This window comes from Hemibagrus wyckioides, linkage group LG27, assembly GCF_019097595.1.
Source record: "Hemibagrus wyckioides isolate EC202008001 linkage group LG27, SWU_Hwy_1.0, whole genome shotgun sequence".
Lineage (NCBI taxonomy): Eukaryota > Metazoa > Chordata > Actinopteri > Siluriformes > Bagridae > Hemibagrus > Hemibagrus wyckioides.
Window position 1 is genome coordinate 4018752 of NC_080736.1, and position 26249 is coordinate 4045000.

Consider the following 26249-nt stretch of genomic DNA (forward strand, 5'->3'; position numbering starts at 1 on the left):
CCTAAATGGACGGAATTGACATTTAGTGATTGATTTTTTATTTATTTTTATTTTTTTACAGAATAACTTTAGTGATCTTTCTAAATAATTTCAGTATTTATCTGTACTGTCTGAAAAGGGCCTATCTGCTAACTGCTGTTTTCTTTTTAATATCAAATATTACTGATATTATTAGCAGTATCATTGTTTAATGAAGTAGGACTTTCAATTAATATGTTAATGAAGGGTAATTTTTTATCATCTTTAGCAGGAAATAGCTCTTAGAGGGTAAAGTTTCCTGAAACAAACAAACAAACAAACAAGCAAACAAATAAAATGGGAATAAACGCTTTTAAACCATTAAACCATGTAGAAAGGAACATAGAAAAAGATGTAAAACTAAATAAATTACTACCTAAATGCCCTTCTCATAGCACTCAGTCTTCTCATTTCCTGATACAATGATGAAACTCATTTTAGTTTCACTTTCATATCATCCCAATTTACGCAGAGTACCCGTTTATTCAGGGCTTATTTCGTTTTTTAACGAATAAAGTAAATATAGGCGTTTGGGAAATAAATAGCCCACAAATCGGGCTGGCTTACTTATAATGCCGTGGAATAAGGAAGAGCTCTTAGAGGAGATTTCGCCCTTTTTTGGAGAAAGTAATCGCCGGACAAACCGCCCGAGTTCACTGACCACCAGCCAGACTTTGTGAGCAGGTATTTCCCTCTGAAACTTTATAACATGCAAATGCGTGCTGATTAGAGCATTCACGGGTTATGACGCGTTATAAAGATTGTTTATAGTGCACAGTTAGCTTATGCCAGGGTTTGAGTGACGTGGGGCGTGTAAACAAATCAACACTTCACACTATCGATAAGCTAAATCTATTTTTTATCGATTGAGAAAGACATTAACGTTTTGATTTCGTTCTGAAAAACTTGATAAATATATAGGAGACGGATTGTGTGCCCATTCAGTGTCTGTTTATATATTTAAATATCAATTTATTTCGTCTAATTTTAGCCAACACCAGGAAATGCCTTAAATACACCGTTGTCTATAGCACGCGCTCGCGCGCGAGATAAAGGGAAGATGTATGACGTAATGTAAACATAGATTTGACTCAGACTTATATACATGTCGGTGTGGCTCTTGACATAAACTTTTCTTTTCTCTAAGTCTAAGTCACTTAGTCACACGTTGCAAACCCTGTGCTCAAAAGGAGAACTGGTGCTTGATGTTACTTGATGCCACGTGCTTATGACAATCTTCTGTCCAACTTTTGACAAGGACTTGATGGAACTTCTAAACTTATTTTTTTCTCATTGTTTAGACCAGACTACATTTAAGGAGGTTTCTAGGCTACCATTGCTATCTGTGGTCAAACTATTAGATCATTATAGTTTGGACTTGTCCGTTGTACGGCTTTATACATGGAGTTGAAGTGTTAATTAGACTGTATATATTTTTTCTTTTGGAACAACCCAACCAATTTTCAATTAAAAGGAAGACTTATTTTCTTTGATGACATGGAGGTGATTATCTTCTGAGTGGCTCTTGTCATGGAGGTAAGGAAGCTGTGAGATGCTTTATTTGTGGTTCATGATGAAATAGACTTCTTTAGGACCATGCATTTTTCTCCGGATACCTTTTTCATCTGCCATCAAATGTAGGACTGTTACTTCTTGCAGTTATGGACATAGTTCCGTACTTCCCAGTCTGCACATGGAGCTGAAGAATCATCTTTATGTTTAAATCTTTTTATTTTTGACTAACTTTGACCTTGGCCTTGAAACTTTGTATATCTGCGTCAAATAAGGAGCTAGGGTTGCGTAATATTGTTACACTGACGGTTACACTCCAAACGTCATAGAAGGCTGCAATGAATATTTTCGAGTCATCCCATCAGAAGATGTATTGTGCAGTCCTAGAAACTACCCCATACTTCTGAAATCCGCATATGCAACGTGTTAAGCTGAATCATGTGTGCACAGCAACTGGTGCTAAGGCAGAGAACAGAACTGTTGGGGGCACTGTGCTGTGGTGGCACCGCAGAACCTTTGGATTGTGTGCTTGACCTGCTGCTGTCCTGGGACGTCCTCATTTGGGAAGACTACCACAATGTCCAGAGTATCAGTAAGCCCCTTTGCTCCAGAACCAGAGATCTTCTGGACTTGGTGTACACCAAAGGAGAGGAGTCTTGCAGTTTGCTACTGGCGGCTTTTGATCAAGTCTTACCTGAGGCCCAGAAAGCCGGACTTTGCTTTGGGAAAGCTCATTCAAAGCCAAGGGACATCAAGAAGACTCCAACGAGCGCCAGTGAGGCTTTGTTGATTGACAGACCAGCGTTGGTAAAGAAGATTCGGGACCATCTTGATGGGGTGTTGGATGCTCTGGTGGAAGCTGGTTGCTTTACTTCACAAGACTTTGATGAAGTTCTGTTACCCGTGTACACAAGCTCACAGAAGGTAAGCGATAACCTACACAGAGTCAACCAGTCCTTTCTGGGGGTTCCTGTTGTATGAGATTTTATTGTCAGAGCTATTATCTGATCCATTTCCCTTGTGTTTCTGTTTAGGTTAGGAAGCTGTTAGACCAAGTAAGGTTCCGAGGCGAGGGTGCTGCCAAGACATTACTTCAGTATCTACAGCACATAGACAGCAAGCCACAGAATGTGAAAGAGGAAAGGCAACTCTGGAAGGGTATTTACCGCATGTGGTTTTCATTTGTCACACTCATGCTTGTCCTCCCTGCTTCACTAACAAATGAGATCTTTGATTATAACGGACTTCAGTTCCTCCTGCTGTTGTTACACACCTTTTAAACAGTTAAATACAACAGTTATTTGGCTTTGAATTACCAACACTGACTGCTCTCATCTAAAACAGTTATAAAGATCACTTTCACTTGGAAAATGGACCTATAGAGCTACAGCATTTGCTTAGTGAGCATTGTGGTTAATAACATTTTCAGCATTCATTAAGTTTTTGCTTACTTTTGCAGGCATTTATGACAACTCTAGATTATCACCAAAAAATTTGAGAATCAGTATTTAAAAAAGGTCAGCTTACCTGTTATGAAACTGATCATACACAAACATCCATCCCTCCAACAGACTTCTAGTGGCTTAGGTTGAAACTATTCTGGGGGTTTGTATTGGTTTATTCATACCCAGACCTTTGTAATGTATATTGACAGCCATGCGGTATTTACTTCCTTATTGATTTATGATTTCTCTTCATTCCCTTCCCCAGAATGCTTTGATTACCAGACGAAGCTTCGCGGCTCTGTTAAACTCCAGTCACAATCTCTCAGCACATATGTTGTAACAGGAAGATTTTCTTTAGAGAATATCTATACTGATGGCCTTCTTGAAGTGGTGCAAAAAGACAGAGAGGTTACGGCTCTGGGGCTGCAGGATGTGCTGGGTCTGCTTGGGACTATTAATGAGGAAGCAGATACAATACTTGTTTCTGGCGAAGCCGGTACTGGTAAGAGTACCTTGCTGCAGAGGCTCCATCTACTGTGGGCTCAAGGTACCTTGTCGACAGACATACTCTTGCTGTTCCCTTTCAGCTGCCGTAAACTGAATGCTGAACAGAGGATACTCTCGTTAAAGGAACTCCTGTTCCTGCACTGCTGTTGGCCGGACCGGGGTCAAGATGAAATTTTCCAGTTTATTCTTGACCACCCTCACCATGTCCTTTTCACCTTTGATGGGCTTGATGAGTTTAGGCAGAGCTTCACAGATGAAGAGCGCCATTGCTGCCCCACACAGCAAGCACCAGTACACATTTTGCTTTTCAACTTGCTTCAGGGTACCTTAATGAAAGGTGTGAGGAAGGTCATAACCAGCAGGCCCCATGCAGTGAGTCCATCTCTGAAGCAGTATCTTCGCAAGGAAGTCCTGGTCAAGGGTTTCTCTCCTGTGGGAATCGACCAATTTGTAAGGAAACACCACAATGACACCAACATAGCTACTCGGGTTGTAGAAGCCCTCAAAGCTAACACAGCCCTACTTGGGCTCTGCCATATTCCTGTCTTCTGCTGGATTATATCAAAGTGTTACAAAGAGTTGCTGGGATGTGGGGAGGGCAGCCCTCAGACAGTCACTGATGTGTATCTCATGGTTCTGAAGCATTTCCTCCAGAAGCAGGTGCCTCAGCAACACAGGACTTTGGGACAGATATGGCTACAGCAACATATAGAGATGGTGAGAAGACTAGGACAGTTGGCACTGGAGGGTTTGGAGACTTCCTGTTACTTATTCACAGAGTCAGACTTGCAGAAATGTAGTATCACAAAGCAGGACATCGATCTGGGATTTCTTATACAATGTAAGGACTTCTCAGACCATACTGACTGCAAACACTATGAGTTCCTGCATATCACCATGCAGTGCTTTTTTGCTGCTCTCTATATTGTTCTCAACAAAAACGGCAACTACTCTGTCATCTTAAATCTCTTCCAGTCTCAGAGCAAGCAGCCAGCACTTTTTAATCACACAACCTGTTTAGTACATTGCATGAAACCTGTAGTTGATGACTACAGTGTAGCAGAGACCCCAAATCTGCAAATCATTTCAGAGTTTGTTGCAGGACTTCTGTCCCAGCGCTGTCGCAATCTGCTTGTACAGTCCTGTCCGGCTACCTTGCTCGAGAAGAAGTCCAAGCAAGTCATGAAATGTTTGTCCAAGGGGTTACAGAAACATTTCAAATCAATTCCGCCACCGGTGAAGGGTGAAAAGAAGAGCATGCATGCCATGCCGAGTTTTGTTTGGCTCATTAAGTGCATCTATGAGATGCAGGAGAGTGAGATTGCTAAGGATGCAGTGGCCAAACTAGAAGTCGAGCACTTCAAGTTAATATACTGTAATATTGGGCCAGTGGAATGCACTGCTCTGGCTTACGTACTCAGGTACCTACAGAATCCTGTCGGAATACAGCTGGACTTTAACGCCGTGGGGGATGTGGGACTGGAACAACTCCTGCCATGTCTTCATATCTGTCACTCCCTCTAGTAAGAATGACATATCAATGACAAACATTAAGCTAATTGGTCTTAATTATTAAATCATTACATTTATTATTTCCACCTACCTTCCTACAGTATACATTTGGGAAAAAATGGTTCCTTAATGGTTTTTGAGTAGTACTTAAATACTGAAAGGTAGCCTCCTGGTGGTCCAGTGGCAGGATCCAGAGCCCTCATTGTCACAGCCTGGGTTCGATTCCTGGACAGGGTGCTAACCCAGCAGCTGAAGATTTAACTCTCAGTGCTAGTCCCAAGCCCAGATTAAATAGGAGGGTTGCGTCAGGAAGGGCAAATCGACACTTTTCAGACCAAGTGACCTGCTGTGGCAACCCTGACCAGGGAGTAGCCCAAAGAACAATAACTTAGATTCTGAAAGATAGTTTAAATAGAACTTTTAGATGTCCTCCCAATATATCAAACTGAATAATCCTTTAGATTTAACCTTCTTTCTTCTAGGAGTAATATTTCAGACTGCTTAACCATTTCACTTTGTGGAAAAAACTTTCATTTTAACAAACTACACTATTAGAACCATTCTTTGAATGCCTACGGTTGATTATTTTAGCTTTCTAAGATTTTCCAAAAAGCTTTTCTTTTCCAGAAACCCTTGTTGTAGGGTTCTACTTATAATCTAGTGTTTATCCAGAAAAACTGATAAACTCTTTAGGATTCTAGTGTAAACCTTTACTTCTAAGAGTGTAAGTATTAAATACATTCTATTAATTGGTATCTGTATCTAACCCGTGATATTAACGGTTAAGTATACACCAACCAGGCATGACATTATGACCACCTGACTAATATTGTGTTGGTCTCCCTTCTGCTGCCAAAACAGCCCTGCCTCGTCATGCACTGTGTATTCTGACACCTTTCTATCAGAACCAGCATTAACTTTGTCTGTTGAATACAAGAGCTGCAGTTTTGGAGATGCTCTGATCCAGTGGTCTAGCCATCACAATTTGACCCTTGTCAAATTCGCTCAAATCCTTACGCTTGTCCATTTTTCCTGCTTCTAACACATCAACTTTGAGGACAAAATGTTGCTTGCTGCCTAATATATCCCACCCACTAACAGGTGCCATGATGAGGAGATCATCAGTCTTATCCACTTTACCTCTCACTGCTCACAATGTTATACCTGATTAGTGTAAGTCTATGTATTATTGTAAGCCTGGAAGCCTGTCTCTTTAGGGGAGATCTTGATGGTTTCCATGCTAGAAACTTGAAACGGAGGAACCATTTTTTTCTAAACATGCATCATATTAAAATTCATAGCATTCTTTCAATCAATCATAGACAGACCTTCTTTTCTATTTCTTCTAACCTTGACAGCTTGAGGAACAATAACATATCAGATGAAGGAATACGCAAACTTGTTGAGAAGGCAGTGCACTGGGAATGCTTCAAGAAACTAGCGTGAGTTTGTAAAATATTTCCATTTTCAATTCACACTGTCTTACAACACAAGTTGTAATGCTTATTAATAATAATGTTTTATTAAATATTTATTTGCACAGGCTGTTCAACAACAATCTAACAGATGACTGCACGAAGTATTTTGCACAGCTGCTTAAGACAAAGAATAACTTCCTTGCACTAAGGTATTATTTTAGAAATTAACCTACATTTTCTAAAAATTCATAAAAAATATAAAGCATATAAAAACTTGATATAAAGACTTGAATAATAATCACAAGATACTAAGTATGTTTTATAAACCAGCGAATCACTCCTTGAGGACATGGACACCAAGGACACCAATATGGACACCAAGGATAAAAAAAATAAATAAATAAAAGCTCAGGAATAGCAACATTTTCCTCAGATATGTTGGTAACAACTGAAAAATGCACATGGTCAAAGTTAAATTAATTACACTTAGCATGAGCTGCTTGCTGAACTTTTATCAGATAGATAGATAGATAGATAGATAGATAGATAGATAGATAGATAGATAGATAGATAGATAGATAGATAGATAGATAGATAGATGGGGTGCCAATACTTTTTGACTTGAATAGATAGACAGACAGACAGACAGATAGATAGATAGATAGATAGATAGATAGATAGATAGATAGATAGATAGATAGATAGATAGATAGATAGAATCATCGATCAATAGATGGATAGATAGATAGATAGATAGATAGATAGATAGATAGATAGATGGGGTGCCAATACTTTTTGACTTGAATAGATAGACAGACAGACAGACAGACAGATAGATAGATAGATAGATAGATAGATAGATAGATAGATAGATAGATAGATAGATGGGGTGCCAATACTTTTTGACTTGAATAGATAGACAGACAGACAGACAGACAGACAGATAGATAGATAGATAGATAGATAGATAGATAGATAGATAGATAGATAGATAGATGGGGTGCCAATACTTTTTGACTTGAATAGATAGACAGACAGACAGACAGACAGAAAGACAGACAGACAGACAGACAGACAGATAGATAGATAGATAGATAGATAGATAGATAGATAGATAGATAGATAGATAGATAGATAGATAGATGGGGTGCCAATACTTTTTGACTTGAATAGATAGACAGACAGACAGACAGATAGATAGATAGATAGATAGATAGATAGATAGATAGATAGATAGATAGATGGGGTGCCAATACTTTTTGACTTGAATAGACAGACAGACAGACAGACAGACAGATAGATAGATAGATAGATAGATAGATAGATAGATAGATAGATAGATAGATAGATAGATAGATAGATAGATAGATAGAATAAAGACTTTAAATAAATGTGGTTATGGTTGTAAGTTCCTTTGAAACTGTTGAATTTATTTAATCCAGGCTGAAATTCTCCTGTAATCCTGTCTATAATGTCTCATGATCTACAGACTTGGAAACAATAGCATCACATCACAGGGGGCTGAGCAGCTGGCAGAAGGGCTGAGGTGCAACACGTCACTGAAGTATCTCGGGTGAGGTTTGTTTTCTCATATGAATATTTAGTCAGTGCGAGTGCTGTAACTAATCCCGGCAGTGACGAGACTGGTCCTGATATTCAACTGCCAGTGTGATGTTGCTTTTATGCAGTGATTATACAACCATGTGAAAACAATATCATCAGGTAACGGACATTTCAAACCTCATATGCTCTGTTTATTTTTCTCCGCTATAGAAAATAGACCTCCAAGAATAGACCTCACTCGTTTTAGTAGATCGTCAGCTAGCTCGCTCAATTCGATTCGAACGTTCCTGTCTACTATAGTAACAGTTTCCAACTAGGAAGTGGAATTTTATGTGTCGAATACAGACAAGCTGAGTGAGAATGCACACACACACACACACAAAATTAAATCCCTATGCACAATTAAGAGATGCTACACCACATGTCTTTGGACTGGAGGAGGAAACCGGAGAATGTGGAGAAAACCCCAGAAGAACTGGAAGAATGTGCACACACACACACACACACACACACACACACACACAAAACAGTGAAACCTCCCAGTACGGACATAGGGAAAATAAGCATTCTTGGTACTCTCCTTGACCAATCAGATTAGTGGACCAGAACTTGTATAATTATTCAAATAATTGTAGAAATTTTCTGTAAGATGTTTATTTATCATGTTGTTTGGAAGGAGTCTCCAGTGTCAGCTCTTAATAACATTCATAGCTGATAACTACACAGATTATTCACTATTATAACTAATATGAAACATTTTGTATGAAACGTTAATGTGCAAAAGGCTTCAATTCACAATGCACAGTTTATACCATATGTCCAGTAACCCATTAATGTACAGAAGTCACAATAGAAGTGTTATTGCACAGAGTGTACTGAAATCTCCACTGCCGCTGTGTGATATTTCGTTTGGTTTCATTTGGTTTGTCTTTACAGGTTATGGGGAAATAAGATCAGAGACAAAGGCGCTGAGGCTTTAGCCAACGCTCTGAAAGAGAGCACTTCGCTGATATGGTTAAGGTACGAGCAAACTTCCTTTCTCCTGTGTGAAATGAGTCATGTGGGGCGATAAACAGGAATATAAAGTGCACAGGATGGGATGCCAGTCCAATCACCGGGAAGTCGCTTAATACCCAAGGGAAATTTAGAGAAGTTTATTCACCTATTGGGATCTTGTTGGTGAGGTCGGAGGAAACTGGAGAATCCAGAGGAAACACACAGTGTTATGAGAACGGGTGAAACTCCACACAGACTGTAACCTGAGCTCATGTCTGAACAGGAAACCACCGTCCACACACTCCAGTGTTGGCTTTCAGTGTGTTTTTTCCCCTCTGTTGGAGAACCTTACACTGGTTGAAGATGAAATCTGAGCTGCTTTCTAGATGAACAAGCACTCGGAGCATCTCAGAGAGCAGACATGGGTTTGATATCAACATTTACTTTGAAGATACATTTGTGTGGACATTTTGGTTTATTTTGGAACTTTTCTATGAATATGTTGCTCCTAGTAGTCTAGAGGAAAAAAAACAGGAATACTTTAAAAAGTCCTGAGTGTCTACTTTACATATGAGCTTCTGGCAGGACATCACTCTAGTGATTTACACTGTTATTACTTCTGCAAATGAACAAAACAAACTACACTAATTTTTTTGTGACCTTTCCCGAATCAGATGACCACTTCCTGTTAAACAGTGAACTTGTGGAATATAGAGAAGTTTCCAGGGGGTGGATGTGTTCAGGTAAACATCGAGCTCCTAACCTATAATGGAGTCATGAGTCATGGAGAAAAGGAGGTTTCATAGCATGAGATGTTACACATGTTCCCCTAAAGGACTTACATTATTATCTAAGTGCATGAAATATGGTGCGTTGTATTTATTAATTTATTTATGTGAAATTTGTACATTAATGGCTTTTTTAAACATTTGACCTGTATTTAAAATCTTGTCTGTACATATTTGTTAATATAGTATTACTGGAACATATATCACAGTTCTCCGATTCATCCAGATATCAAATAAATATCACACACTCTTTTAGTCTACCGTTTACACCAGCCTTTATCCTGAAGAGCATTTAAAGTGTAAATTACTCATTATTAATCATTTACTGACCTCATCGGTCACTATCAAAACCACCATCCTGCTTATCCTTTGCTTTTTATGTATTTCATCTTTCTTTCTTTATGTATTTGAGATGTTTGTGATCAGGTTGCTAGGGTTTGGGGGTTTGAATTCTTTGTGTGTGTGTGTGTGTGTGTGTGTGGAGCGTGTGTGTGTGTGTGTGTGTGTGGAGTGTGTGTGTGTGTGTGTGTGTGGAGTGTGTGTGCACATTCTTCCAGTGCTTCAGAGGTGTTCTCTATTTTTCCTCCTTCAGTTCAAAGACAAATATTGTAGGCTGTTTGGCATCTCTAAATTGTGCATAGTGACTTTTGTGTGTGTGTGTGTGTGTGTGTGCACATTCTTCCAGTTCTTCTGGGGTTTCCTCTGTGTTCTCTGGTTTTCTCCTCCAGTCCAAAGACATATTTTGTATGCTGATTGGTGTCTCAAAATTGTGCATAGTGTATGAATTTGTGTGTGTGTGTGTGTGTGCGTGCATATTCCTTTGTGTTCTGTTTTTCCCCTCCAGTCCAAAGACATGTGTTGTAGGCTGATTGTTGTCTCTGAACTGTGTGTGTGTGTATGCACATTCTTCCAGTTCTTTTGGGGTTTCCTCCATGTTCTCCGGTTTCCTCCTCCAGTCCAATGACATGCACTGATTGGTGTCTCTAAATTGTGCATAGTGTGTGTGTGTGTGCTTGTTCCCTTGTCCCCTGAGTCTCTGGTGACAGACTCCGGTAACCCTGTATAGAAAATTAATGAAAATTCTGGATATTTATTATCATATTTATTGGACTTTACAAGTGGAAAAAAGTTGTTGTGTATACTTTTGTCATCCACGACATTAACACAAACCATTCTCCCTGATACAGAAGCCTCGACTTAGGGATGCAGCTTATATTTTAGAGAAACTTGAATGGTTAGAATCCGTGGAAATAATGTAGTAATGTGTCTCTGTTTGGAAATGTCTCCGTAGCCTGGCGGATAACGGAGTAGGAAGCGCAGGAGCATGTGCCTTAGCAGAGCTTGTCAAGAGAAGCACAACACTTGAGGAGCTCTGGTAAGATCTTACACAATTAAAAAAAATCCGTATTCTTTTCGCTTTTATCCTTCTTTCATTTTCCTGCTCCTTCCTCTCAGGCTGAACCAAAACCACGTCAGCAGGGACGGGGTGGAGCATCTAATCGAGGCTTTGAAAGTCAACGCTACTATTAAGGAAGTGTGGTAAGAGCCCATTTAATCCTATTTATGAAATTCAGCTCATCAAGAGATAAAGGATCATCTGGAGAACGAATCTGGATCTGTGTCTGTTTTGAGTATTTGTATGAAGAACGTTCACAGCAGATGTACTGGAGATAACGGAGAAGTGTGTGTCGCTGCAGGTTGAGAGGAAACAGCCTGAGCGCAGAGGAGGTGAAGGAATTTAGTGAGCAAGAAAGCAGACTGATCTTCTGAGGGCGAAAGGAAAGCATTATTACTCAAATACTGTGATTTGTGTGCTGTTTAGCTGTTTCATTAAAAATGATTTCTATTTATGTAATATAAAAAGCATGTATTACACCATTCAAAAAAAAAAAAGCATTACCCCACCTCAGGAAGGTTTCCTTTTTTTTTTTTTTTCAATTTACTTTTAATTCTTAAATGATTAATGGGGTTGAAAGTAATATATATTTTTTTCTTTTTCTTCTTTCTTTTTTTTATTTGCTTTTACATTTAATTCTTAAATGATTAATAAGGTTGAAAGTATTTTTTTTTCCTTTCTTTTTTTTATTTGTAGCTTTTACATTTAATTCTTAAATGATTAATAAGGTTGAAAGTATTTTTTCTCTTTTTTTCTTTCTTTTTTTTAATTTATTGCTTTGACATTTACTTCTCAAATGATTAGTAGGATTGAAACTAACATTTTTTTCTTACTTTTTTTTAAAAATGTGTAGCTATTTTACATTTAATTCTTGAATGAAAGTAACTTTTTTCTTTGTTTTTTTCCCCTTGTTTTCTTTCTTTTTAATTTGTTGCCTTTACATTTAATTCTTAAATGACAAATAAGGTTGAAAGTAACCCTTTTTTCTTTTTCCTTTTTTTTCTTTCTTTTTTTTCTTTTTCCTTTTTTTTCTTTCTTTTTTTTTCTTTTTCCTTTTTTTTCTTTCTTTTTTAATTTGTTGCCCTTACGTTTAATTCTTAAATGATTAATAGGGTTAAAACTAACATTTTTTTCTTTCTTTCTTTCTTTTTTTTTAAATTCGTTGCTTTTATATTCAATTCTTAAATGGCGAATAAGATTGAAAGTAACATTTTTTTCTTTCTTTTTTCTTTCTTTATTAAAATTTGTTACTTTTACATTTAGTTCTTACATGATTAATAGGGTTGAAATTAACATTTATTTTTTCTGTGTCCCCCCCCCTTTTTTTTTTAGAAGCACAGCATAAGCAAACATACCAAACGTGTTAAACTACAAAACATGCTAAAGCCATTGCGTCATTTTATTGATATTTCTTTCACTATTTTTACTGAAAAGGAATCATTTACTTTGAACCTTTCCTTGATTAACTTTCAAAATGACCCCATCGGTCACTTTTACAGAAAAAAAAACAAATGAACAAAACAAACTACACTAATTTTTTTGTGACCTTTCCCGAATCAGATGACCACTTCCTGTTAAACAGTGAACTTGTGGAATATAGAGAAGTTTCCAGGGGGTGGATGTGTTCAGGTAAACATCGAGCTCCTAACCTATAATGGAGTCATGAGTCATGGAGAAAAGGAGGTTTCATAGCATGAGATGTTACACATGTTCCCCTAAAGGACTTACATTATTATCTAAGTGCATGAAATATGGTGCGTTGTATTTATTAATTTATTTATGTGAAATTTGTACATTAATGGCTTTTTTAAACATTTGACCTGTATTTAAAATCTTGTTTATGTCTGTACATATTTGTTAATATAGTATTACTGGAACATATATCACAGTTCTCTGATTCATCCAGATATCAAATAAATATCACACAGTCTTTTAGTCTACCGTTTACACCAGCCTTTATCCTGAAGAGCATTTAAAGTGTTTGTATATTTATATGTCTGCATTTAAAGACAAAAGAATAAAATATTTTTAATATTTACAGATGACTTTTATTATATATATATTTTTATTACCATGCTAGTTTATATGGATTTATATTTCAGTATATTTTTTTTCTATGTATTTTCTCCTTCTATAATAAAATATTGTCTGATCTTTTTGTATAAAAAAAAAAAAAAAAAATTCCCTCACTGTCCACTTTATTAGGAACACCTGGAAACCTGTTGATTTAGGCAGTTATGTGAGAAGCTGCGGTGGCACATCGCATTAAATTAGGCAGATAGAGGTGAAGAAAGAGCTTCGTTACAGTCACAGAAAACTGAATGTGGGGAAAAATGTGGTCTGTCTTTGTGATTTCTGAAACTGCTGGGATTTTCACACTAGAGTTGTGGGTGGAAGTGCCTTGGTGATAAGAGAGGTTGGAGAATGATGGCTCGGATGATCTGAGTTAACAGGAAGTCAATAGTAATCACTCTTTACACATGTGATGAGCAGAAAAAGCATCTCGCAAAACATCAGAACATGCGGTGGATGAGCCCGAACAGCAGATGATCACATTAGGTGCCTCTCTCATCAGGCATCTGACAATATCATGGGACACTCACCCGTGGACAGTGGAAAATTGTTCAGTTTGGGTGAATCTGTGTCCATGATAGCATCAGTTGCCTGTTCGTGGCTGAGAGGAGTGAAACCTGACCTGGTCTTCTGCCATTCACTTCAAGGTTTGATGTTTTGTGCATTCTGAGTTGCTTTTCTGTTCACCACCAAAAATGGTCAAAAACTAAATGCTGATATTAACACTAAAAAACTGAAGTGATATTTCTGACCGTGTTTTAATGCAGGTCTTTCATCTCTAATGGAGTCTCTCGCTGTTTGTTTTGGGAATTTTATCAAAACTCTGGTACTTTTTCTTTGTTGTTCTGTCATTTTTCTTCCCCTTACGGTTGTATCGGGTTTCGTCCATTCCTAAATGATGGCTGTTATTCTTGATAATCGTCACTCTAAACCTTTTCTCTAGCTGTTTTATGCCTATAAATAGGACAGAGAAAAGCAGGTGTTTGACCTTTTAATAAAGCTCATGCAAATAAATCGACTACAAGTATGCAAACTTTTCACTTTAAGCTTACTCTGTAGGGAAAATCTTTCATCTTTCAACCCAGAAACCAAAAGGACACTTTTTCAAATATGTTTGCACTCAATTTTTTAAATATATCATGATGAAAACAAATAAAAGAAGTCCTATTGATGAATTACGAAGAATACTTAACAAAAGAATCAACAATCCAACATACACTATATTGCCAAAGGTTTTGGAACAGCCCTCCAAATCATTGAAATCAGGGGTTGCGCTTCAGCATACCAAGACATTTTAGACAATTTCATGCTCCCAACTTTGTGGGAACAGTTTGGGGATGACCCCTTCCTGTTCCAACATGTCTGCACACCAGTGCACAAAGCAAGGTCCATAAAGACACGGATGAGTGAGTTTGGTATGGAGGAACTTGACTGACCTGCACAGAGTCCTGACCTCAACCTCATAGAACACCTTTGGGATGAATTAGAGCGGAGACTGTGAGCCAGGACAAAACTGGGACGTCTGCCTTTACATGGACATGAATGTAATATGGAGTTGTCCCACCCTTTACAGCTATAACAGCTTCAACTCTTCTGGGAAGGCTTTCTACAAGGTTAGTCTATGGGAATTTCTGACCATTCCACTAAATTGCATTTGTGAGGTCAGGCACTGATGTTGAACGAGAAGGCCTGGCTCAGAGTCTCCGCTTTAATTCATCCCAAAGGTGTTCTATGGGGTTGAGGTCAGGACTCTGTACAGGTCAGTCAAGTTCCTCCACACCAAACTCACTCATCCATGTCTTTCTGGACCTTGCTTTGTGCACTGGTGTGCAGTCATGTTGGAACAGGAAGGGGTCATCCCCAAACTGTTCCCACAAAGAGCATGAAATTGTCTAAAATGTCTTGGTATGAAGCTGAAGCATTAAGAGTTCCTTTCACTGGAACTAAGGGACCGAGGCCAACCCCTGAAAAACAACACCTGAATTTAGTGATTCAGAGGGGTGTCCCAAAACTTTTGGCTACATATTGTGTATTTACAAGCTAGGTGTCTTTTCTTCTTTTAGACTAAATCCTAATCGACTACCTTGTGTATAAATAGTGCACTATATGGAATAGATAAATCATTACTCTGTACACTCTCTAGTACACTTACACACCGAGTCGTTATCCATTTTGGATTCAGCCAATAGGCTACCGCAGCTCTTCAAACAAACCTAATGGAAAACCCCAGGAGGTGGGACTTCAACCGGGACAGCCAATGAACGCCGGAATTTACGCCTTTTGACCAATCAGAGGCGAATATCTGCAAGCGAACACGTTCGCCTCATTTAATACACACTATAAATTATTTATATATATATATTTTTTTAAATAATTCCCTGCCCTTACGTCATTATTTCATTTCGGCGCAGTTTCGTTTCAGCTAGTTAAAAAAAAACTATTCATTTAACACTAGTTGTACTTCGCTACCTACACACCTACCTGCCTGCCTAGCTAGCTAGGCTAGCTAGGTATATTTTAGCAAAGACCAGTACAGTGCTAGCGGCTAGGCTTGGTAGGCAACAGCAGTTAGCTCGCTGGCTAGCCGAGCTATTCACGTTTTGTTTGTAAACATTAGAAATAACGCAGCGGTGAGATTTCCACATCGAAGACGAAGAGATTTCCATTTAAGAAGGAGCTCCAAGAAGGTATTTATTTGTGTCATTTAGTTAAATAACAGAAAAGTTGTTTCCAGCTAACCGGCTAATGTTTTCAGCTGCCTAGACTGATATTCCTGAAAGTCCCGAAACACCGCCGCTGTGTCACGGTGTCATTATTGTGTTGTTTCGACGTGAAATAAATCCGATTTGAAAAGTTGTGATGTTAGACACCTAAGTACTGGACAGATGTTTAAGTGGAGTTCATGACACAGGTGATTTAAATCGCCTGTCAGTGTAGTTACAGGACAGATGTGGTTCATCTCATCATCATTACCCCGTCTTATTTACAGCACTAGGGTTTATATGTGTATTTATATCCAAGCACATCTGTCCTGGCATCCTCTTCGTGACCAGATATAGAATATAAAATGTTTTAAATCTCAGAACAGAAAAGAGATGATGTCTGAACCCCCATCAACCAGCCATGATGTCAGGGTTGTTCAGGATTATTCAAGGGCTTTAAAAATGACAATCGATCAATCAATCAATCAATCAATCAAAGAAACCTAAAACAACCTACAGAAATGTTGATATGTTGAAGGTACGATGGCAACCTTTGTGATACGATACGATGGATTCATTCATTCTTCAGTAAGCGCTTTATTCTGGTGGAGGTGGATCTTGAGTCTGTCCCGGGAATACCGGGAACTAGTCGGGAATTCACACTAGATGAGACGTCGTTCCATCTCGGGCCACTACTCACAAACACGCACACGTTAACACCTTTGGAGCTGACAATCCATCTACCGGACTGTTTCTAGGAAAAGGAAGAAACCTTAGAGATCCTAGAGGTAACCCGGAGAACTCGGGAAGCCCAGGATCCGATCACGGATCATGGAGCTGTGAGGCGTCGAGAATGGACATCGGCGCGAGACCATAGTGTCAGCTTTCAGGACTTTAAAATATCTTTGAAGTCAGCTCGGTTGATAAAAATCAGCTCTCCGATACACACAACACCAGTAAAGGATGACTCATCTGATCAGTTCCCAAAAATGACGAGTTGTACAGTGAGACCACGAATATTCCCAAAACTTTTTTTATTCGTTTCATTTTTACCTCGATATTTTTCCTTACTGTCATCCCCAACTCTCCGTAAGCCGTAAAGGATCGATAGATAGACCACTTTGAGGTCACTTTAACTATTAGAAAGACAAGCCTGGAGTATCTAAAAAATGTTCTTATAAATACCAGTACTAGTTTTTGTCTTCATTCAGTGCTCCAGTTCAGCCCCAGGGACGTGTCTTGCTCTATAGTAGCAGCTTGTCAGCAGTAAACATGCTTTATCGGTGTGCGCCATCTTCCTACACACTATTTCCTTTCCTTGTTTCCCAACATAATATTTAAAATTAATCATAAGAATCCTGACATGTCCAGAGTAACCTGCTGATGACCCTTAACTCTTTTCTCTCCCCCAGCCCCCCCGCAAGAGGACAAAAAATTTCCTTCGGTTTTGGTTGTGTCCATGTTGATGACTGAGTGTCTTTGTCATGTTCCAATCCACAGTGGTGGTTAATACGAAGCTCATATGAAAGTAGACACTCAGGACTTTAGGAATTTGTAGTGTTTCTGTTTTTCCCCAGCCTACTAGGAGCATCAAACTCATTTCTGCTCTCTGAGATGCTCCGAGTGCTTGTTTATCTAAACAGCAACTGGAATTTGATCTTCAACCAGTAAAATTCTGTGTAAGGTTCTCCAACAGAGGGAAAAACACATGTCTAAAACACACTGAAAGCTCATTTTATAACAGACTCGCAGCCTAAACATTATTCGTTTCTTTATACTGATTGAAAATGTCCCATAAGTCCGTTTTCATTCCGCTGGTGGACTGGAGCACCAGTGTACTGGGAAAAAACTTAAGCTCTCTGTCACTGTCAGCTCTGTTATGGGTCGACTTCATCACGAACGTTTACGGCATGACACACACACACACCAGCTTGAGGTCCGGGATATCGTCCTTCACAGTTTAAAGACAAGTCTCTTGTTAAACGTTTCACTGTTCAACTCATGTTGAGGTCTTTTCAGTACCGGCCAGTTTATTTATATAATGAATCGTTTGAGTGATTCGAGACACTTCCTGTTTCAAAAGGAAACGTATGATTGTACAGAACCATCACCAGACCTTTCAGAACGGAGCTTTATAGAGATTTCAAAACTGTAGTAGAGTGATGGAACAGTCAGTGGTCGGATCTCACACAGTTTCTTACACACACAGTCAATAACCGAGACCGCGTGATCGTATCATTGATTCCGATATCGTATCGATAGATCAACAGCTCAGCACCGTCCGTCTGTAGGGTACAGTTAAACACAGACGTTTTTAATGTCTGTTTATTACAGACCGCATCATGGGTAGAGCCCCGATATCCCTTCTGAAATTACCGTACAGTTTGTTAATTAAAGTTAATTAAAGAAGTCTGAAGTGGCACATCTTCTGCATGTGATTTTAGTCGCATCTCATCGCGTCTTCGCCCACACCACAGTGTCTTCTGGTCTGATGGTAAGACGTCTCACTCGTCCGGGCGAGATATCTACTCAGACAATGAGCAGACAGCGGTTTGATATTGTTAAGCAGGGAGTGGAAAATAAGCGTGTGCGTTTCTGTAAAATCCCCTACAGCTTTTGCGAAAGAGCCCACGGCCACAGGGGAAACCCGAGCATCCACACACAGTGTGTGTGTGAGTCAGTGTGTAAGCAGCACACACTGTTTTGTGCACGGTTATGTAAATGCTGATCTTGGCAGTTCTCACACACAGAAGGCTGCAATACGTTAATATACTACTAATATGACTCCAGCAGATTGTAAGTGGTGTGTGTGTGTGTGTGTGTGTGTGTGTGTGTGTGTGTCATTTTTAACACAGCTGTATCATCTCACAAAGGTGTGGTTTTAGTCCTCCACAGCTGCTGTTGTTATTCCTCAGTGTCGGTCACGAAACTCTGGGAAACCAGTTTCTAACGAGCGCCTCATCACGTATTCAATTCACACTGTACACAGTGTCACTTTCACTCGGACGTCCGGACGAACGTAGCGGCGTTCTCTCACGCGGCACAACGCTGGAGAACGTAACGGAGAGGAAACCTGAGTGTCTTGTATAAAATTGCTCTCAATATTACACTTTAGAGTAATTCATTCTTTTAGTTCTTATTGTTTTACTGGAAAACCTGTGGAGCTCTATGTTTAGAGTATTTATTAAATATACATATGTGTAGGAATCCTCCATTTTGAAAATTGTATATAATTTGAATATAATCTAACAATCGCGTCGCTTCTTTAGCAGTACATTTGTTTAGAGAGTATAAATAAACACTGCTGTCTTTTCCTCTGCTTCTCCAGCTCTGGATGCGCGGGTGATCATGCGAGTGCCTCGTGTCCATCCCTGTCCCCATCCCTGTGCTCGCTGACCCTTCACGTTTCGACCCTTGGAGCGGGCTTTGCGATGCAGCCATGAGCTCGGCGCTGTGGAGTCAGGAGAAAGGGGCGGGCAGCCCACGAGATGACTGGCGCTTCTTCATGCTGTTGAAGGAATGCGTGGTGGAGAAAGCGGGGCAGAAGGTGGTGCGTGTGCCTCGTGGGAGCCTGGGACAAGTCTGCCTCGAGCGCACCGCCCTGGGCCGCCCGCTGCCCCCTACCAAGGGCAAGCGCAGCCTGCGAATTCTGGATCAGAGCAACGTGGTGGCGAGCGTAGACGAGCGGGACGCGCTGGAGCTGGACGAGGCTCTGGCCGAGCTGCTCTTCCCCATCACCAACTGCGAGGAGCGTTACGGGCTGCTGTGTGACACGGCGCGGCTCCAACGCGCTCGCTCCATACGCTGTGGCTCCAGGGTGCGAGTCCAGCTGCGCTCCGGTGACCTGCCATTACCCGGAGTCGTCAGATTCAGAGGAGCTCTGCTGCCTGACCGCGCACTGTCCGGGATCTGGTTCGGTGTCGAGCTGCTGGTGAGAACGGGATGGGTCCTGGGTTTGGTTTGTTTTGTTTTACTTTGTTCTGTGTTTGTTTTTTTTTTAGTAGTGGGATGTTGTCTTTTAATTAAGTAATTAATTAGTTAATTAATTAATTTTTTGTTTTGCTTTATTTTTTTTTATTATTTCGTTTTGTTTGGTTTAACTTAGTTTTCTTGTATTTTTTTCATTATTATTTTTAAGTTTTTCCTGTTTTATTTACTTTTAGTTCAATTAACCTCATTTGCAAATTTGTATATTTTAAGATGACAAAAAAGTAAAATCTGTTTCAGTCATAAACAAACAAACAAACAAACAAATGAATCCAGACAAAAATTGCTTAAAAACTACAGTTAAAAATTAAAAACTTGAAAAAAATAAAAATAAATAAAGCTGCATGTCAAATAACAAGACACTTTTTATATCAGTAATAATGAATGTTTACTTATTAGTTACTTATTATTATTATTATTATTTAAAAAAAATAATAATAGTAACAATAATAATAATTACATTTATGATGAAGAATAATAATAATAATAATAATAATAGAATTTGGACCAGCAAAATTATGTCTGTGGGTGCATGTGAGTGTGTGCATGGGTGCATGCTGTGATAAGTGTGATTGTGGTGTGTGTGTGTGTGTGTGTGCGCGCATGCACACTGATGGTTGAGATTCTGAGCATGAGCAGAAGCAGGGTGAGTAACCGGGACAATACTGCGTTTGTGTGTGCCGTGCCGGGGGACGTGCTGTATTGAGGACACCGTGTCCAGCTGCTCTGTGTCTCCATGTGGAAGCTCCACTGCATGCGCACACACACACACACACTTCAGCAGTAACAGTGTTGAGGTTGCTGATGAAACACTGACATGTTAGCGGTGATCTGAGTTTCTTATGAAGATGTATGAGTCAGGTTACTCTGTGTGTGTGTGTGTGTGTGTGTGTGTGTGGGAAGGGAAAAGAAGCAGATAACATAACTTGGGTGACATGTTGGTGACCTTTCTGATAGGTTTCCTGCTCTGTGGGCTGTTCTTGAATAGACAACACCAAACGCAGCGCTTGTTCCACATCAGATCTGTAAACTTCCTCAAAACCCACACTCAGCTTCTGTACTGAACTGAAGCACTGCTGCTTTATTACAGCTGGAACTCCATTAACTGTAGGATGGGGTCCATAGGAGAGAGCAGGACATACAACAATGCAGCAGTTATTAGGATTAGAAGAATATTTTATAACACAAACTATATTAGTTTGTTTCATTTTTTTTATAAAAAAAAAAAAAAAAAGAAAACAATTTTTAAAAGTAAAAATAATTATAAAAAATATTTTTAAAAATAATAATAATTTAAAAAAAATTTAAATGATTTTTTAAATCACTTTATTTGTTGGTAAAATTTGACCAGGCAGTAATATGCTTTATTTTGTCTCTCTGTCTCTCTTACCCTCTCTCTGTCTGTCTCTTACCATACACACCCACTCTCTCTCTCTCTCTCTCTCTCTCTCTCTCTCTCTCTCTTTCTGTCTGTGTGTCTGTCTGTCTCTCCCACTCTGATTCTCTCTCTCTCTCTCTCTCTCTCTCTCTCTCTCTCTCACCCCCCACACACACTATCTCTCTCTCTGTCTCTCTGTGTCTCTGTCTCTCTCTTTCTCTCTCACACCACACACACCCTCTGTCTATCTGTCTGTCACACTACACACCCTCTGTCTCCCCTTTTTACACCCACTTTCTCTCCCTGTCTCTCTCACACCATACACATCCTCTGTCTGTCTGTCTCTCTTCTCTTTCACACCCCCTCTGTCTCTCTCATATTACACCCCCCTGTATGTTTCTTTGCTTTGTCTGTCTGTCTCACACCCTCTGTCTGTCTGTCTCTCTCTCACTCACACATTACACATACCCTCTGTCTCTCTCTCTCTGTCTGTTTGTCTGTCTCTTTTTCTCACACATTCTGTCTTGTATGTCTGTCTGTCCGTCAGGAGGAGGGTCGTGGTCAGGGTTTTACCGAGGGCTCGTATCAGGGCCAGCAGCTATTCCGCTGCGAGGATGAGTGCGGTGTGTTTGTTGCTCTGGATAAACTGGAACTCTGGGAGGACGAGGAACTGGAGGTGGATCACCTGAGCCTGGTGGACAACGAGCCGGACATGGAAGGAGATTTCCCTCCTCTGGATCTCAACTCTCGTGTCCTGGTGAACACACACGAGGGCGCTGAACGCGGCACCGTCATCTTCTGCGACCTTTTACCTGGCAACGAGACTCTCGGCTATTACGTCGGGGTCGATATGGTAAACAATACCTGTCTGTTTTCTTAAGATGTACAAACAAACCAATGATAATGAAGAGTAGGCAGGTCCAGGGGGGCAGAGATAGAGTGATGTATATATTTCTATCTATCTATCTATCTATCTATCTATCTCTCTCTCTCTCTCTCTCTCTATATATATATATATATATATATATATATATATATATATATATATATATATATATATATATATATATATATATATATATATATATATATATATATATATATATATATATATATATAAAATATAAAATCTCGATCACTGTTTGAACACAACGAATAAACAATGTCACCGAGATGTGTCCGAACGTGCGAAATGTTGCGCGTGCGGTCGTCCAGCCCACTCGGCCATCAGACCCGAAACAAAAGGGCAGTCACACTTCAGAGAAGGGGCGGATGGAGGGATGAAAGGGTGGAGGGATGAGAAGGGAGAGAGAGACGGAGGGAGAGCATGATCAGCGTTGTGGAGGGCAGCCAAACGCTCGGACAAGACACTGCCATCTCACACACACACACACACACACACACACACACAGTCTTCCAGTGGTTTCAGGCGCAGCCCTTCAGCACAGAGCAGAGATTGTTCACAGAATAGTTCAGTCTCAGCAGGAAAGGTTTAATCTGATCTATCTTGGTTCCACGGTAAAGTCGTAGTTGATATGAAATTAGGGATAGATTTCGAGCCGAGTCGCTCACTCGTGTGTATGTGTTGGGACAAATCGTCTCGCTGTCACATGAGTGATGAGAATTAGTGCTGTTAGCCGTTCTGTTGAGGCGGAGATTTATTTATTTATTTCATTGGAAGAAGTAGCCGTTCATTTGAAAGAGTAGGATATAGGGACTTTGATATCAGGTTACGAGAATACAGTCAGTGAAGGGTGTGTGTACCATGAGCTAGTCCAGCGTCAGTAATAGGGTGCTGTACGTCTCGCCCTCAGGACAATCCCATCGGAGACTGGGACGGCGTGATCGACGGGAAACTGCTGTGTAATTTCGCCAGCCTCGAGCACACCCGTCTCGTGCCCATCTGTGATGTCATGCCAGGTAAGTACTTTGTTTTTATATGAATTGTAGGTGTGTGTGTTAAGTGCACATGCTTTCAAAAAGAAGTACCAAATGAATACGAGGTGTACCTCATACCTCACGTACCTCAGCACTGTGAATAGAGAAGATATTAAATGATGATCTTTGATCTGCTAACATTTTCTCATCTCCAGTCTCCAGTGTTCGCTCTTTAGGAGAGTGTTTTCTATTTTTTTTTTTTTTCCAGTAACATGACATGATGCGTTTTATTCACGTTGGGAGAAAAACGCAGAGGCTGGTGAGGGATAGCCGAAGGTTTACGTAAATTGTATAAAGCTCTATAGAGATTTAAAAAGTGTAAAACGACTGAGTGGAGCCGTTACAACAGAAGGGATTCCTTGTTTCGTGGACGTTCCCCAACATTAAATGTGACTTAAACAGGATAAACAGGACGACTGGTTGTGTATGAAATGTTTACAGTATGATAACTTTAATGAACACAAAGATGTAATAATGAGCAGTCTCCTATGAATTACAGAGATGGGCGTGTCTTCTTGTCACACTCGAAATTCCATGCGTTCCACACACGCACACACACACACACACACACTTCATTTTAATACAGTCTAATTATTCTGACCTTTATCATAAGCACTTGCTGTAGAGTTTGTGGTTGCACTCGATCATGAGTAGGTCACGTGACCATGAGGTGTGTGTGTGTGAGAGGGAAAGACAGAGACAGACAGACAGAAAGACAAACACAGAGAGAGAGAGAGAGACGGAGAGAGAAGGAGAGACAGAAAGAGAGAGGGAACAGAGAGAAAAAGAGAAACAGTGAGAGAGAGACAGAAACAGTGAGAGAGAGACAGAAACAGTGAGAGAGAGACAGAAACAATGAGAGAGAGACAGAAAGAGAGCGGGAAACAGAGGGAGAGAGAAACAGTAAGAGAGATAGAGAGAGAAAGAAAAACAGTAAGAGACAGAGAGAGATAGAGAGAGAGATAGAGAAAAACAGTAAGAGAGAGAGAGAAACAGTAAGAGACATAGAGAGATAGAGAGAGAGATAGAGAAAAACCGTAAGAGAGAGAGAGAAACAGTAAGAGACATAGAGAGAGAGAAACAGTAAGAGAGATAGAGAGAGAGAAAAACCGTAAGAGAGAGAGAGAAACAGTAAGAGACATAGAGAGAGAGAGAGAAACAGTAAGAGAGATAGAGATAGAGAGAAACAGTAAGAGAGATAGAGAGAGAGAAAAACAGTGAGAGAGAGAGAAAAACAGTGAGAGAGAGAGAAAAACAGTGAGAGAGAGAGAGAGAGAAACAGTAAGAGACATAGAGAGAGAGAGAGAAACAGTAAGAGACATAGAGAGAGAGAGAGAAACAGTAAGAGAGAGAGAGAAACAGTAAGAGAGATAGAGAGAGAGATAGAGAAAAACAGTGAGAGAGAGAGAAAAACAGTGAGAGAGAGAGAAAAACAGTGAGAGAGAGAGAAAAACAGTGAGAGAGAGAGAAAAACAGTGAGAGAGAGAGAAAAACAGTGAGAGAGAGAGAAACAGTAAGAGACATAGAGAGAGAGAGAGAAACAGTAAGAGAGAGAGAGAGAGAAACAGTAAGAGAGAGAGAGAGAGAAACAGTAAGAGAGAGAGAGAGAGAGAGAGAAACAGTAAGAGAGAGAGAGAAACAGTAAGAGAGAGATAGAGAGAGAGAAACAGTAAGAGAGAGATAGAGAGAGAGAAACAGTAAGAGAGAGAGATAGAGAGAGAGAAACAGAGAGCGAGAAAGAGAAACAGTAAGAGAGCGAGAGAGAGAAACAGTAAGAGAGAGAGAGAGAGAAACGGTAAGAGAGAGAGAGAGAGAGATAGAGAAAAACAGTGAGAGATAGAGAAAAACAGTAAGAGAGAGAGAGAGAAACAGTAAGAGACATAGAGAGATAGAGAGAGAGATAGAGAAAAACCGTAAGAGAGAGAGAAACAGTAAGAGACATAGAGAGAGAGAAACAGTAAGAGAGATAGAGAGAGAGAAAAACCGTAAGAGAGAGAGAGAAACAGTAAGAGACATAGAGAGAGAGAGAGAAACAGTAAGAGAGATAGAGAGAGAGATAGAGAAAAACAGTGAGAGAGAGAGAGAAAAACAGTGAGAGAGAGAGAGAAAAACAGTGAGAGAGAGAGAGAGAGAAACAGTAAGAGACATAGAGAGAGAGAGAGAAACAGTAAGAGAGATAGAGATAGAGAAAAACAGTAAGAGAGAGAGAAACAGTAAGAGAGATAGAGAGAGAGATAGAGAAAAACAGTGAGAGAGAGAGAAAAACAGTGAGAGAGAGAGAAAAACAGTGAGAGAGAGAGAAAAACAGTGAGAGAGAGAGAAAAACAGTGAGAGAGAGAGAGAAACAGTAAGAGAGATAGAGAGAGAGAAACAGTAAGAGAGAGATAGAGAGAGAGAAACAGTAAGAGAGAGAGAGAGAGAGAGAGAGAGAGAGAGAGAGAGAGAAGCAGTAAGAGAGAGATAGAGAGAGAGAAACAGTAAGAGAGAGAGATAGAGAGAGAGAAACAGAGAGAGAGAGAGAAACAGTAAGAGAGAGAGAAACAGTAAGAGAGATAGAGAGAGAGATAGAGAAAAACAGTGAGAGAGAGAGAAAAACAGTGAGAGAGAGAGAAAAACAGTGAGAGAGAGAGAAAAACAGAGAGAGAGAGAGAGAGAGAAACAGTAAGAGAGAGAGAGAGAGAAACAGTAAGAGAGAGAGAGAGAGAGAGAGAGAGAGAGAGAAGCAGTAAGAGAGAGAGAGAGAGAGAGAAACAGTAAGAGAGAGAGATAGAGAGAGAGAAACAGTAAGAGAGAGAGAAACAGTGAGAGAGATAGAGAAAAACAGTAAGAGAGAGAGAAACAGTAAGAGAGATAGAGAGAGAGAGAGAAACAGTAAGAGAGAGATAGAGAGAGAGAAACAGTAAGAGAGATAGAGAGAGAGAGAGAGAAAAACAGTGAGAGAGAGAAACAGTAAGAGAGATAGAGAGAGAGATAGAGAAAAACAGTGAGAGATAGAGAAAAACAGTGAGAGAGATAG

The 26249-nt window shown here is 39.8% G+C and overlaps 2 protein-coding genes across 4 annotated transcripts in view; both read left to right on the forward strand.

The window, feature by feature from the left end:
* Positions 1-476: 476 nt before the first annotated feature.
* On the forward strand, positions 477-11748 carry nod2 (nucleotide-binding oligomerization domain containing 2). Its single transcript, XM_058381480.1, has 11 exons — positions 477-702; positions 1320-2454; positions 2565-2688; positions 3241-5005; positions 6353-6436; positions 6538-6621; positions 7902-7985; positions 8912-8995; positions 11051-11134; positions 11215-11298; positions 11457-11748. The coding sequence occupies exons 2-11, from the start codon at positions 1969-1971 to the stop codon at positions 11527-11529; spliced, it is 2952 nt and encodes a 983-aa protein (XP_058237463.1). The 5' UTR covers positions 477-702; positions 1320-1968; the 3' UTR covers positions 11530-11748.
* Positions 11749-15550: 3802 nt separating this feature from the next.
* The window catches only part of cylda (cylindromatosis (turban tumor syndrome), a), a 34203-nt gene continuing 23504 nt past the window's right edge, over positions 15551-26249 (forward strand). The window contains exons 1-4 of one of the 3 annotated variants that reach the window (XM_058381877.1): positions 15551-15915; positions 19259-19861; positions 21843-22148; positions 23110-23215. In XM_058381877.1, the coding sequence (XP_058237860.1) occupies positions 19370-19861; positions 21843-22148; positions 23110-23215 (904 nt within the window). In that variant the 5' untranslated portion in view covers positions 15551-15915; positions 19259-19369. The remainder of the gene's footprint in view (positions 15916-19258; positions 19862-21842; positions 22149-23109; positions 23216-26249) is intronic. The other 2 variants (XM_058381879.1, XM_058381878.1) reach the window with 2 other exon arrangements.